This window comes from Physeter macrocephalus, chromosome 20, assembly GCF_002837175.3.
Source record: "Physeter macrocephalus isolate SW-GA chromosome 20, ASM283717v5, whole genome shotgun sequence".
In the NCBI taxonomy this organism is placed as follows: Eukaryota; Metazoa; Chordata; class Mammalia; order Artiodactyla; family Physeteridae; genus Physeter; species Physeter macrocephalus.
Window position 1 is genome coordinate 94,432,962 of NC_041233.1, and position 15,612 is coordinate 94,448,573.

General features: G+C 41.3%; 1 protein-coding gene across 12 annotated transcripts in view; it reads left to right on the plus strand.

Annotated features, from left to right (window-relative positions):
- Positions 1-15,612, plus strand: part of FUT10 (fucosyltransferase 10) — a 176,291-nt gene that overhangs the window by 64,373 nt on the left and 96,306 nt on the right. For 11 of the 12 annotated variants that reach the window (XR_003677782.2, XR_003677781.2, XM_028482080.2 and 8 more), the window contains one exon: positions 7,044-7,879. Coding sequence is in view for 10 of the 12 variants with exons in the window: in XM_028482080.2 (XP_028337881.1) it covers positions 7,044-7,879 (836 nt within the window). In the remaining 2 variants the exon portion in view is untranslated. Of the gene's footprint in view, positions 1-7,043; positions 7,880-14,655; positions 15,511-15,612 lie in introns of those variants that run through there. The other variant, XM_007119718.4, reaches the window with a different exon arrangement.

Below are 15,612 nucleotides of genomic sequence, written 5' to 3' on the forward strand. Positions count from 1 at the left end.
CCAGCCGCTCCGCGGCATGTGGGCTCCTCCCAGACCGGGGCGCGAACCCGGTTCCCCTGCATCGGCAGGCGGACGCGCAACCACTGCGCCACCAGGGAAGCCCTATGTTTTTATTTTAAATAAATTTATATATTTTACTTGTTTTTACTTTTGGCTGCGTTGGGTCTTCATTGCCGTGCACGGGCTTTCTCTAGTTGCAGTGAGCGGGGGCTACCGTTCGTTGTGGTGCCTGGGCTTCTCATTGCAGTGGCTTCTCTTGTTGCAGAGCACAGGCTCTAGGCACGCGGGCTTCGGTAGTTGTGGCTCGTGGGCTCTAGAGCGCAGGCTCAGTAGTTGTGGCGCACGGGCTTAGTTGCTCCGCAGCATGTGGGATCTTCCCGGACCAGGGCTCGAACCCGTGTCTCCTGCATTGGCAGGCGGATTCTTAACCACTGCGCCACCAGGGAAGTCCCCCAGAAATATTTTTCTTAATGACACTAAAAATAATGGTACATCTTATAATTTATTTTTCCTAGATTCAATTAAAGGTGACTCCCTTCCATAAAACCTCAGTGGGGATGGAAGAACAGTAGTTATGTAGGCCTGTTTTAGAATAAATCATTGAAAAGGAGTCATTTTGAGGGAATGTGCTGAAAGGAAGTAATCACCCCCAGTCACCCCTCTTCCTGCCCAACTGTATTGAGTGTCATTATTCAGAGGTTTTAAATCTGAATTTGTGCCCTTGGTTTAAGGAATCAGAAAAGGTACATCAGGCCCCTGTTTAGTTCAGAGCATGAATTTCAGTCTCCCAGTAACCATGCTTGGGGAGGATGATTGGCAACTTAAATTTGGATAATGGCACCTTTACACTGGTTCAAGAGGAGTCTGCTCTGGCCTTCCTTCGGCCGTGCCCCTGCATACAGGGCAAAGAGCCCACAGACCAAGGTCACTTGCTCACCTGTGGCCACGGAACCCACGCCTCTGCACTTAGGCCTCACACTCCATGCACCAGGATCCCAGAATTCCCTGCCCCCAATGCCAAGGTGGAGCCCACTTCCAGATTCTGCACTGGCCGCTTCTCTGGTTTATCCTCCCAAGGGCAAACTGGGCTGTCAGTATGCACCCCTGGGCTTGAAGGATGGCCAAGGGGGTGACTGCCAATGTGTGGCGTGTAAAAGAAAAATTTTGCGCCAGACACTTGTTAAAAACAGCAAGATAGATTTTATTCAAGTTTCTGTAATAGAGGAGAGAGACTTCATATAGAACTGAGCTCAACTCTAAGTCCAGCAAAGGCAGCTGGGGACCAGCAAGCAGTGAGGGGGTCAGCAGAGGGAAAATTACTAAGAGGATATCAAGGGCAGGAAGATTCTTGCTAAACTGGCATACCAGGATTCTTTTTTTTTTTTTTTTTAATTATATTTATTTATTTATTTTTGGCTGCGTTGGGTCTTCGTTGCTGCGTGCGGGTTTTCTCTAGTTGCGGCGAGTGGGGGGCTACTCTTCGTTGCGGTGCACGGGCTTAGTAGTTGTGGCGCACGGGCTTAGTTGCTCCGCGGCATGTGGGATCTTCCCGGACCTGGGCTTGAACCCGCATCCCCTGCATTGGCAGGTGGATTCTTAACCACTGTGCCACCAGGGAAGGCCATAGGATTCTTGCTAAAGGCAGCCGGGGGACTGAGCCGTCGAGTGTCGGGGGTGAGGAACTTGGTCAGACATTAAGGTGGGGCATTCTCCCTAGACCAGCATAGCCGTATTCCTTGCTGAAACTGGACTCTGCAGGCCAGGGAGGGGCCAGCCGAGCTTGAGGCATAGTGAGCAGAGGGTGCAGGACAGAACTGGGACTCACGGAACGAGGTGTCTGTGTCCACGTGCGCAGGGTCCGCGCGGTGTGGGACAGAGCTGGGGGTGGAAGGATGGGGGACAGGCACACCTGCATTCTAGCGTTGGACTTGGAGGGGTCTCAGAGTTCTGAATGGAACCTGCCCATCAGCTGCAGGTTCCTTTGAGGGCCTTGAAAGTTGGGGCGGAGGTTGTCTGGTGGGGACTCTTTCAGTGGTGGAGAAACCTTAGAGACAACACACCGAAGAGCTTCAGGAGGCAGCTGGACAGTGGGGACAGACAGGGCAAGACCCCGAGGAGGGAGAGCAAGTGGGTGTTTCCCCTGTGGTGTCCTGAGCGAATGGAGGGGAAGGTTTGAGGGATTAGGTGAGGGTGAGCCAACAAGTGAGGAAGAATCCTCTCCCTCCTCTTCTCACGCCATGCCAGGCCCCAAAGAGAATCATGGTTTGTGGCAGAGAATGATGTTAGTTTTGAATAGATGTAATCCATAGTTGGTGTGAACTGTTGCTTTGCACATTTAAGAACGTCATGAATCTATATGTATGTAAAGGTAGAAGGGTAAAACATTTAGCAGCATGTTAGATTGATTTATAGCCTTTAAATGTTCAGGCCTATGGTGGGCGGGACTCTCTTTGTACTCCTGCCTCTGGCCCTGCACTGTTAGGAAGGGGACTGCAAAGTTATTGACTGGCCCTCAGCATGGGCTCCATAACGGGGCTTGAGAAATTTCCACGCCCAGGGGTAGAATGGACAGATGCCTAGTTGAACATGTATACTTGAGAGAGGACTACATGACGTAGAATTGATTAAGCGGCAAGTAAAAGGACTCATGAACAGAGAAGATGGGAGAAGAGGGAAGAATGTGGGTCTAGAAGTTAAGATCCTGCCAGAGCCCCTCTGAATTGGCTAGAGCCAGGCTGTCTGCAGAGGTGCCTGTGTGGCATTTTTAGTTAACCCTCAGAACCTTAGGGAAAATAGATGACCTGATGGGGCTGTGTGGGTTGGTTAAGAAAAGTCATGTGAAATGGCCTTAAAAATAGCAATGAACTATGCAAATGATAATATCATGAGGCAGCCCCTTGGCCTAGATTGTTTTTCCTCCAAAGTTTTAGATTCCTCTATCAGGGTATTTTTGCGGGATCACATTTTATGGGAAAACACCATTTTACGGTAGAGGTTCTTTTTAGAAACAGGTGACCTCTGGGGAACATTGTATGGGAGCATTTCTTTTTTCTGAGTGAAGGCCTGCCTCTTCCCAAGTGGGCTGGGTTTAAGCTGGGTAATATTCCGTGAGTGTCTTGGGAGTGCCAAGAGTAAGTTATTCAACAGAATCAGCATTGTAGTGGGGCCAGTGATCTCTCTGGTCCTTTACCATTAGCCAGTCTGAAAATTCTGGCCCCCATCAGGGATCTTTAACTCCAGGTACATGACTCAAACTAAATTTTCTTCATAGAGTGGGGTTAATAATATGTGTTACCTTCTGCTTCTACCAGTTTGTGTGGGAACCATAAAAGAAGAGTATATGCCCCTGCAGAAGGAAGGGAGCACATAAACATATCATAAAGGATGGTCACTCCTGCTTCTCTGCCGTTTCAGATTCAGTCCCCATCATCAGCAATCTGACACCGTTCGCCAGCATTAATTTTATTCCATTTATGCTCCAAGTTGCAATTCCCTTTACAGTGCACTTTAGTGCTTAAGACCTATCTGTCAGCTGTTAAAGGAACGAATGAATTTGTCAGTATTCAGTAAACACAAAATAACCCAGAGAAACGAAAGTTTAAATCTGAAGTTGTTAAACGTAAGAGCCAGTGAAGATGGCTGTACAAAACTACTGAACCAATCATACACAAGTTAGTCACATTTTTATGGATTTATTGTAGTTTAACTGATTTTCATTTCTTTAAAGACCCCAGTTTCAACTCTTGTTATAGTGGGCATTGCCCTGGAGTCAGAGCTAGATAACTCACCTGGTTCCTGAGCCACATCTGATACCTTTCAGAAACTGCTCAATAGCACCACTCACATTCTAAGTCGTGATATCCTCAAAGGAGTATTTTAGGTCTGTTATGGTTCTAATTTTAGAATTCTTAAGTGTTTACCATCTGAAGCTCTAAGTTTAGGAGAGGAGCTTGCTGGGCAAAATGACATATGTTTTTTAATCTTACTCAGAGAATTTTAGTTTGGAAGAAAAACCTGTTTTAATGTGATTGTGTGTGTGTGTGTGTGTGTGTGTGTGTGTGTGTGTGTGTATCCTAGGGAAGTAACTAGGAAATACTTTTTAGAGTAGCAAATAATGGGAAATGTTTCTGGAAAGTTAGGTCCCTTAAACTTTCCTCTCTATTAAAGAGGCATTCCCCCACTATTAAAGATAGTCCCACTCCTACAAACGAAACAGAATTCAGATGTATGAGAACCTCAAGCTCTCATTTTTAAAAAACTGTGTTTGTTTTTAGGGCATGAATATAAATAAATGTTTCTTGCTTAGATTCTGCAGGCTTTTTTTCTACTACAGATTGCACATTTGAGGGACCTTATGCTCTTCTCTCCTTCTTCCCTACATCAAAGTTCCAGTAGCAACTTGGCTGAATGAGCCTGGAAGCCTCGCCTCTAGTTATAATGAATGAAAAGCTCATTATAGGGCTTCCCTGGTGGCGCAGTTTATAACTGGTACCAGTTTCAAGTCTCATTCCTATTACCAACACACAGACCTAGATATTGGCCCTGAAAAGGTCTCGACAGCCATTTTTAGTTTCTCTTATAATACTTCACTGATGTAGCCAAACACTGATGAAAGGCAGGCCCTCTCCATTCTCTGAAGCACTGGAGGTAGGCTTTGTGTCTTTCTGCTCTGCATTTTGGATCTTTGCCATGGCAACGACAGGGTAAAGCAGATTAAGAATCACCCACGTGCCAGATAACAGCAGCAGACAGCCAGTCGTGTGGCCGTCTCAAGGCACCTGTGCCGGATCCCCCAGTTAATTCTAGACCCACATTAGTTTTGACCATATTCCCTGCAGTCTCTACTCTTACATCTGGATCCCTGCCTCTGACTCCTATGGGTTGGACTCTGGTTCTTCCTGTCCCAGGCAGATGGCCTTGATTCTCTGCTCTGCATTTGGTGGAAGCTTTATGTTCTAACTCAAATTTATGGGTTCAGTTCCCATTGTTGGTCACTTGACCAGCAGAGAACCTTTATGAGCAGCAGCTAGTTCAATGTGATAAATTGCTTTTCCTCTCAAGTTCTCTTTCATGTTTTCATGTTTGGCTATTAACCATTACTGACCATCCAGCTCTGCATGCCATTACATTTCAGGTGTGTGAATGAAATTCTTTTTTGATACTAAAGGTCTAATGTAGCAAATGCCAAGTAAACAAACATATGACCATTTTTAGATGTTAGTCTTTCATTCCTGATCATTGAGAAATGAAAGCCTGTTATCAAGACAGTAGTATGTACTTTCTTCAGCAGTTTCTATGGGCTCAGTATATGTCTTCCAGCATAATTTTACTTTTTTTTAACATCTTTATTGGAGTATAATTGCTTTACAATGGTGTGTTAGTTTCTGCTTTATAACAAAGTGAATCATTTATACATATACACATGTCCCCATATCTCTTCCCTCTTGCGTCTCCCTCCCTCCCACCCTCCCTATCCCACCCCTCTACGTGGTCACAAAGCACCGAGCTGGTCTCCCTGTGCCATGCAACTGCTTCCCACTAGCTATCTGTTTTACATTTGGTAGTGTATATATGTTGGGGAAGAATTTTGAAAAGAAAGAGTAACTGGTTTAACTTCCATTACTCACTGGAGGAAGTGGCAAAATTGAAGATAAAACAGAAATAATTAAAAATTAAAGATTATTTTGTTGAATTAAAAATCATTAATATGTTCTGTTTCTGGGGCAAGATGGAATAGATGTGCTTCTTCCTATCTTTCCCATTAAGTACAGCTAAAGGCCATGGACATTACATATAAAACAGATATACAAAGACTCAAAGGCAGAGAGAATGTGGAACAGCTAGGGGCCTTGGGACCCAAGCAATGTCACTCATCCCGTGATGGGATTGCTGGGTCGTATGGTAGTTCTATTTTTAGTTTTTTAAGGAACCTACATACTGTTCTCCAAACCTTTCTTGATTAACTGATTCCTCACTGATGTACTGTTGGCACTAAACAGTATATATTTATTTGAGAGAGTGTGCACTGGCATTACATAATTAATTTTTATGAATTCTACCAGAGAATATGTTTTATTATGCTGGAAGAATTTATTTGGTGTGTTTTTCCCCAGTGGATGCTAGAAGATGGATTTTTGTATGTGTGCCATTTTCTTATATTTAAAAAATCAAATCACAGGGCCAAGAAATCATCAGTGTCTGGAACACCTTAGAAATTCTGTATTACATATTGTGATAATTGTCTTAATTCTTCTTTCTCAGTTATAGAAATAACTTCTTCCTGATTGGGTCTCCACGCACACAGTCAGGAAAACAATGGCTTATCGTATCAATCATTTCTGTCTGCACATTATCATGTTTCAAAGATTTCCCCAATTCTGTGGAAGCTGGAATCACTCATGACTATAATCCTGTTATGCTTTCTTTATTTCTTGATGTGCTTGTTAATTCCTGTCCATCCTGTAGCAGTCTGTAACATAGTGCTATTATCAGCTCTTAAGTCTTTAAAAGCCTCTTGTCTACCATTTTTACTAAGGTTGATTTGCTGCACTTTGTTGAAATTGATCATTTTGGATTTAAAAAAAAATTATTTTCCTGTATATTTGTTCTGGCTACTTCTGCATGATTTCACTTTTTTTCAGTTAATCAATCTGCCAAGCTGGTTGCTTTTCCCTTTTTGGCTTCCTTTCTCTTGCTTTTTCTTTTTTAAGAACTATCTCTTCATTTCTCCTTCCCTCTCTTAGGCAATGCCTCTGGAAGAAAATCCAGGAGGCAGTGGAATAAATTCTTTAGAATCAGGATAGACACTTCTCCCATTTCCCTTTTCATAAAATGAGAGAGGGGGGTCCCTTTCCTTGGTGATTCTCTCCCTGAGCAGTTTCTAGGGTGAAAGCTTCATGATTGACTGCCAGGCATTTTGCAGACACTGTAATATGCTACTTATTTATAGCCTCAAACTCCTCTGTATACTAATCTTACCAGGTGGACTCAAACGTAAACCCCAGAGTTCTTTGGACACACTACATTGTCTTTTCTTCTCCTAGGTACTGACTTTAACATAGATAGCTTACCTCTGCCTCGGAAAGCCCATCACGACTGGGCCCTTTTTCATGAAGAGTCTCCGAAAAACAATTATAAGCTCTTTCACCAGCCAGTCATCACCTTGTTCAACTACACGGCCACCTTCAGCCGGCATTCCCACCTGCCACTAACTACCCAGTACCTGGAGGGCACAGAAGTCCTGAAGTCACTCCGATACCTGGTCCCCTTGCAGTCCAAAAACTACCTTCGAAAAAGGCTCGCTCCTCTGGTGTACGTACAGTCCGACTGTGACCCACCCTCAGACAGAGACAGCTACGTTCGAGAGCTGATGACGTACATTGAGGTCGATTCTTATGGCGAGTGTTTGCGAAACAAAGCTCTCCCTCAGCAGCTGAACGGTCCAGCCTCTATGGACGCTGGTGACTTTTATAGGATCCTTGCCCAGTATAAGTTTATCCTTGCTTTCGAGAATGCGGTTTGCGATGACTACATCACTGAGAAGTTCTGGAGACCTCTGAAACTAGGGGTCGTCCCTGTGTATTACGGGTCACCCAGCATCGCAGACTGGCTTCCAAGTAATAGAAGTGCTATCCTGGTATCAGAATTTTCTCACCCTAGAGAACTGGCAAGTTACATCAGACAGCTGGATCACGACGACAGACTGTACCAGGCCTACATAGAATGGAAGCTGAAGGGTGAGATCTCGAATCAGCGACTTCTCACTGCTCTCAGGGAACGGAAATGGGGGGTACAGGACATCAAGCAGGACAACTACATCGACGCATTTGAGTGTATGGTGTGCACCAAGGTGTGGGATAACATTAGGCTCCAGGAAAAGGTAAGCAAATCCAGGTTTGGCAGAGAGGTGCTGGGATGGCCGTCTTGATGTTCTCTGCTGCTCTGCATTATTCTGTTGCAGCTGCCCCGTCACTGGTCCTCACTTCTATCAGAGAGGCCAGGCTCTGAGGCAGGGGTGACTATTTCATTTCTATTCTTTGAGGATTGTCATGAAGTTTACTAGTCCTGTCCCTCTTCCTGAAGGCCTTAAATTCTCCTTTATTGTTTCTTCTGGAGGAATATACTGCAGGTGCTGGGCAGTAATACAAGGAAGCTGCAGGGGAGGGAGAAGGCCAAAAAATTTAAAATATGGAAAGTTGTGAATCTCATCCACATGGTCAGTCCTTTAACCTCTCCATCAAGGCTGTGGTTTATGCCAGACCCCTTATGCTCATGCCCCATGGACTGCCATTTTGAAACTTATTTTCATTTCATATACACACTCAATTAACCTCTCTCTCTCTGTCTCTCTCTGTCTCTCTCTCTCTCACTTCCTCTCACTCCCTGATTGTTGCTCTTTCTGTGTGTGGTACACACACATGCTTATTAATATAAAGAGAATATTCAAATAATGTTGGGGATAACCCTTAAAGACTTCTTTTTCTTAAATTATTAAAATTAAAGTTCTTAGTAACATCTTCAAATTCTAGATGCTCTTTTTTTAAAAAAATTAATTAATTTTTATTTTTTGGCTGCGTTGGGTCTTCGTTGCTGCGCGTGGGCTTCCTCTAGTTGCAAGGAGCGGGGGCTACTCCTCATTGCGGTGTGTGGGCTTCTCATTGCAGCGGCTTCTCTTGTTGCGGAGCACGGGCTCTAAACACGTGGGCTCAGTAGTTGTGACTTGCGGGCTCTAGAGCGCAGGCTCGGTAGTTGTGGCTCACTGGCTTAGTTGCTCCGCGGCATGTGGGATCTTCCCGGACCAGGGCTCGAACCCATGTCCCCTGCATTGGCAGGCGGATTCTTAACCACTGCACCACCAGGGAAGCCCTCTAGATGCTCTTAATGTTTATTTGCTTACTTTATTATTTATGACAGGAATGGTTCCACTTTATAGAGAAACGAATTCATTAAAATGAAACTTGTTGAAAGAAAAAGATTACTTTCAACTACCTTTGAAATTTAAAAAAATATGAGATGGCCCTACTTGGCTGTCACCCATCATTTCCTTGACTCCCATGTACACATAACGTTTTATCTAAATTCTCTGAAGGCAAACAATTTTGTTAAATCTTTAAATGTTTATTTTAGCTAGCATAGAAATTTCAGGTCAAACATAAACCTAAATAATGTGTGGAATTATTTTAATGTATTGAACACATACTGTATGAGGCTTTCGTGTGCTAAATATGTATATGCTTAGACAAATTTAAAATATGTGAAACATTATTTTCCTAATTTTAATAATTATGAGAATTTAAATTATTTTATCTGGTTTCTTATAACAAAGTTTTATTCATAAAATCTTTATTTTAAGCTGAGCGTCTTGGTCAGCAACAAGAACACTAAATATTACATCATTCTTCTCAGGGAATGCATCCTGATTTCCAGTGACTTCCTTTATGACCTAATTTATAGGGCCACCTTACAGCAAAACCCAAAAGACACACACACACACAAATACACATGCCACTGCAGAAAACACATGAGAAAGTAGAGACCACATTAATTGCCCATGCTATACCAATGATTGATTCTGAAAATATATCAAGGCAGAAAACAGAACTTCTGAGGATGAAGGTTTGCCTGGGCTCATTTTCATGATCCTTTTCGATGTTGGAGATTATATTCACAGAAAACTGAAAGAAGCACACAAACCCTAACTGCTCCTGCATCTCACAGAAACCCTATTGGGGTGATTACTGGGGACTGGAAAAGAGGGTATAGTGACATTGGGCAATAGCTTTTTCAAAAATATAGGAGGATACATACATTCGTGCATTTCCCACGGAACCAGCTGTCTGGTTGTGGTATTTCAGAGTGCCTGAAGGTGGTGTAGTTGAGTGCCCTTCTCTCTGGAGTCTTTGAGGAGAAACAGAGTAAGCTGTCTTCCAGCATGCTCTTATTCCTCCCAGAGAGGTGGTCAGTGGAGGTGACTGGAAGGCTTTGCTTGCATTTCAGAGAACTTGGTACAATTCTCAAATGCAAATTTCCTCATTATTGAAAAACAGAACAAAACATACCATGAAAGTAAATTAAAGGGTATTAGGCCAGCTGTTTTCATTTGTGTTTATAAGATTTGTTACAGCTTATATATATGGTATGCCTTAAAGTAAGCTATGTAAATGTTTCTTCACTTTTTCTCTTTCAGACAAATAAAAGCTGAAAGAAATAATTTGATCTCCTCAACTCTGATTATTTTTTATCTTACAATTGATAGTAGTTTAAATCATGGTATTTAGATGTAGAAAACACTATTAGAATATTCAATGCATTTCCCCTTCCTCTATTCTGCTTCCCCCTCTCCTAAACGTACAAACCTAGTGTATTAGTTATCTACTGCTGTTTAAACAGTAGTGCCACAAACTAATTGGCTTAAAACAACGAACTTTTGTTAGTTCACAATCTCTGTGGGTTAGGATTCTGGTCATGGCTTACCTGGGTTCTCTGGAAGGCTGCAATCAAAGTGTCAGTCAGGGCTGGGTTCTCATCTAGAGGCTTAACTGGGGACAGGTCTGCTTTCAAACTCACATGCTTGTTGGCAGATTCAGTTTCTTGAGGTTGTAGGACTGAGGGCTTCAGTTTCCTGCTGACTGTAGGCTGTAGGTTGCCCTCAGCTCCTAGAGGCCACCCACACTTCCCTGTCCTGTGCTTCCCCCACATGGCTGCTTGCTTCCTCAAAGCCAGCATGGGAGGGGGAGATGCCAAGACCAGTGCTACAGTCTCATGAGTGTAACCACATACATGTAATCACATACATCCTCTCACCTTTGTCATATTCTGTTGTTTAGAGGCAAGTGACAAGTAACACCCACGCTCGAGGGGAGGGGATAACACAAGGGCATGAATACCGGGAGGTGCGTATATCATGGGGCCATCTTGAATCTGTTCCTCACACCTAGTGAATCTGAGTGGGCTTATTCTCGGTGTCGTTTGCTTGATTTATGTAGGGGAACGTCTTTCAGTATTGACGAGACCAACCCAGGAGTTAATGTTAGTTAAAGAACATTTATTGATACATGATCCTGTCCTCAAAGAGGCTATAATAGGGGAGACAACATGGAATAACCAGGAATATAACTTTACAGAATTGGGATAAACTTAAAAAAATTAGCTTTATTAAGGTATAATTGATGTACAATAAACTGCATATATTTAAAGTTTACAGTTGGATTAGTTATTACATGTGCAAACACCTGTGAAACCATCACCTCAGTCAAGATGACAGACATTTCTATTCTCCCCTAAACGTTTCCTCATGTCTGTTTGTAATCTATCCCTTTTCCACCCGCTTCTTCAGGCAACCACTCATCTGCTTTTTGTCACTTTTGACAAAGAAGCCAAGGCAGTTTTCTAGAATTTTGTATAAATGGAATCATGTAGTGTGTATTCTTTTGTGTCTGGCTTCTTTCATCCTGCATGATAATGTTGACGTTTATCCACAATTCTGTGTGTATCAAGAGTCCATTTCTCTATATTGCTGAAGTTTGGATATACCAAAATTTGCTTATCCACGTGCCTGTTTCCAGTTTTTGGCTATTACAAATAAAGCTGCTGTGAACATTCATGTTCAGATCTTTGTATGGATATATGCTTTCACTTCTCTTCCGTAAATACCTAGGAGTGGATTGGCTAGGTCTTATGGTAGATGTACGTTTAACATTTTGAGAAACGACTGATTTATTTTCTAGAGTTTCTCCATCTTACATTCCTGCCAGCATTGTATGAGAGTTCATTCATTAACAGTTGGTGTGTGGTCAGTCTTCTAATTTTTGCCTTTCTATTGGGTGTATAGTGTATCTCACTGTGGTTTAATTTACATTTTCTTAATAACTAATGAAGTTGAATATCTTTTAATGGTTCATTTGCTGTCAATATCTTCTTCTGTGATATATCTCTTTAAGTCTTTTGCTCATTTTTTTAAAACTGGGTTGTTTGACTTGTTATTCTTGACTTGTAAGAATTCTTTATATACTGTGAATACAAGTCATTTGTCAATTATAAAATTAACAAATGTTTTCTTCCAGTCTGTGGGTTGTCTTTTCATTTTCTTAATAGTGTCTATAGAAGTGTAAAGGTTTTAATTTTGATGAAGTCCAGCTCATAAATTTTTTCTTTTATAGCTTGTGCTTTTTGTGGCTTGTTTAAAAAAATCTTTGTCTAACCCAGGGTCTCTTAAGATTTGCTTCTGTTTTCTTCTAGAAGTTTTATTGTATTAACTTTTACATTTAGGTCTGTGATCCACTTAGAGTTAATTTTTGTGTTGTGGTATAATGTAAGAGTTGAGGTTTGTTTATTTGGATATCCAATTGTATCAGCCTCATTTGCTGGAAAGATTATTCTTTCTTGATTGAATTACCTTGGCTTGTTTTTAAAAAAATCAGTTGGCCATATATGCATGGGTCAGTTTCTGTGCTGATCAGTATATCTATATTTGAGTACTCTTGGTTTATAATAAGTCTTGAAATGAGGTAGTGTTAATCTTCCAACTTTGTTCTTTTTCAAAATTATTTTCACTATTTTTGGTCTTTTGCTTTTCCACATAAATTTAAGATTCATTTTGTCAGTTTCTACAAAAATGCTTGATGGGATTTTCATTGGGATTTTCTTGAATCTATATGTCAATTTGAGGAGAATTGACAACAATATAGAGACATTTAATCAATAAGCATGATATATCTGTTCATTTATTTAGGTCTTCTTTAATTTCTTTAAACAGTATTTTGTAGTTTCTGGTGTACAAGTTTTATAACTCTTTGGTCACGTTCATCCCTAAGAAGTTCACATTTTTGGATACCACAGTAAATGGTATTTCTTTTAAAAAAACCTTTATTTTCCAATTGTTCGTTGCTAGTATATAGAAGTAAAATTGATTTTGTATGTTTGACCTCGCATACTGCAACCTTGTTAAACTCACTGATTAGTTCTGGTATCTTTTTTTTTTTTTGAATTCCTAGGGTTTTTCTATGTAAATGATCATATCATTTGCAAATAAAGACAATTTTACTCTTCCCTTGTCCCCCTCAATCTGTCTTTTATTTCTTCCTTTTTCCTCTACTGCACTGACTAGGCATACTCTATGATGGGATTTATGACGGGCCTATCATATCTGCCCCCCACATTTAATTTACCTTTCTGACCACTGCCAAAAACAAGATAAATCATGGAAAACGGTGGGGGATGACCATTTACTTAACTTGACAGTAGACCCAACTGCAGCTGCCTTGCTGAATTTGGTATCTGTATAGCAGATCAGAGCTGTTCCAGTCAACTTTTTATGTTAATGCCCATCCACAAGCATCTCTATCTCATTTATAGTAGACTGTCATCATGTCTAAGTTTTAAAGAACCATTCAACAAGCTATTAGGACCAGCTTCAGAACATTGCCAGAACATTGAGTTCCATGTCATAAGTGAGTCCCTCCAGGTCCATAATGCCCTGTTTAGCCTTATATTCCTCCTACCCTCAAGATACACTACCTCAAGATACACTCTTACACATGCCCCAATTCTTGCCTGTACATCCTAACCAGGTTCTTCAGGTCCTTTTAGCATATAAGCTATTTCCTCTCTGAGCAGGGACTCCTTTCTCACTGATGTGCTGCTGAGTGCTGATGATGAACAGTTTACAGCCTTATTAATTTTATTGGTGATTTACTATTGGCAGTGGGACCTTATTGCCATCAGGTGAATAATAAGAAATGGAAATGGAAGCAGAGGCATTTGTGCTTTGGTTTGACTGGGGGTACAGTCCTAGAACGGGGGAGTGAGGAATGGGTGAGTGAAGCAGTGAAGGAACGAGAGCCAGTTTGAGAATGTACTGAACTGAGTGCCTCTAAGTGGGATGCATTGGTTAATCCTTGGGACCCCACCCCGAGGAGCATTTACTGTATCTCAGGACCATTCCTTTAAGGTAAAGAAGGGGAGAGAATTTATCCATTGCTCCAGTTTCCCTTTGATCAAAAGTTTGCCCCACTGGGCTTAGTTCCTCCTTACTTTCAGGTTGTACATGTGTGATATGGGTGCTGAGAAGAGTTTCACAATGATTTCCATGGTTAAATCTCAGGAAAGGAAGTTGAGTCACATGGGAGTAGGTGAGGTGCCCAGTTGGTTAGAGCCCTACACACGTGGAACAAGAGACAGGTGAGGATAAGAAGTTCAGGTACAGAAGAGGTGTCAGCTAGAGTACAGCGCCCTTACCCTCATCTGTGCCCACTCTTCCCCAGTCTAGAGACCCACTGTTCAACGTTCATTGGAGGATACACCTCTGATTTTTCTGGGGTGGGGAACACCCGTTTCCTGTTTGTGCATAGTGATGATCTGGGGTTTTAATTGCTTCTTACCAAAAATGACAAGCAGCTCTCTGGTTTTAGTCCCATCTTTTTACCCATTTTCAGAGATTCTTTATGCCACCAAATTCCTAATATCTTGAGAACTCTGCATTGTAGACTGAGTTGCTTTACTGCTTTCCCACTGCTTTTTAGAACTCAGCTTTCTCAGGTCAACTAAGTCATTTGCCACCAAATGGCAACTTCCAAAAATTAGTTGCTGTTGTCTCCATTATTTTGTTTGTTCTTGTGAATTTACGCCTTAATAAAAAACTCCTTCCTGTCATTTTAGTGATGGTACTAAATCACCACCAGGGATAATAATCCTAAGTTATCAAATGAACAACTGCCAGGAGAAGAAGAGCTGCTTTGCATTTTTTTCTTTGAACACACTTTTATCTAATACCTACTGAGTGTAAGACCTATGCTTAAGGAAACACAAGCTTTAAATGATACATTAAACAAGATGGACTTAATTGATGTTTATAGGATATTCCATCCAAAAACAACAGAATACACATTTTTCTCAAGTGCTCATGGAACATTCTCCAGGATAGATCATATCTTGGGTCACAAATCTAGCTTTGGTAAATTTAATAAAATTGAAATCATATCAAGTATCTTCTCTGACCACAACGCTATGAGACTAGATATCAATTACAGGAAAAGATCTGTAAAAAATACAAACACATGGAGGCTAAACATTACACTACTTAATAACGAAGTGATCACTGAAGAAATCAGAGAGGAAATCAAAAAATACCTAGAAACAAATGACAATGGAGACACAACGACCCAAAACCTATGGGATGCAGCAAAAGCAGTTCTAAGAAGGAAATTTATAGCAATAAAATCCTACCTTAAGAAACAGGAAACATCTCAAATAAACAACCCAACCTTACACCTAAAGCAATTAGAGAAAGAAGAACAAAAAACCCCCAAAGTTAGCAGAAGGAAAGATTGGATCATAAATAAATGAAAAAGAAAAGAAGGAAACGATAGCAAAGATCAATAAAACTAAAAGCTGGTTCTTTGAGAAGATAAACAAAATTGATAAACAATTAGCCAGACTCATCACGAAAAAAAGGGAGAAGACGCAAATCAATAGAATTAAAAATGAAAAAGGAAAAGTAACCACTGACACTGCAGAAATACAAAAGATCATGAGAGATTACTACAAGCAACTCTATGCCAATAAAATGGAACACCTGGGAGAAATGGACAAATTCTTAGAAATGCACAACCTGCC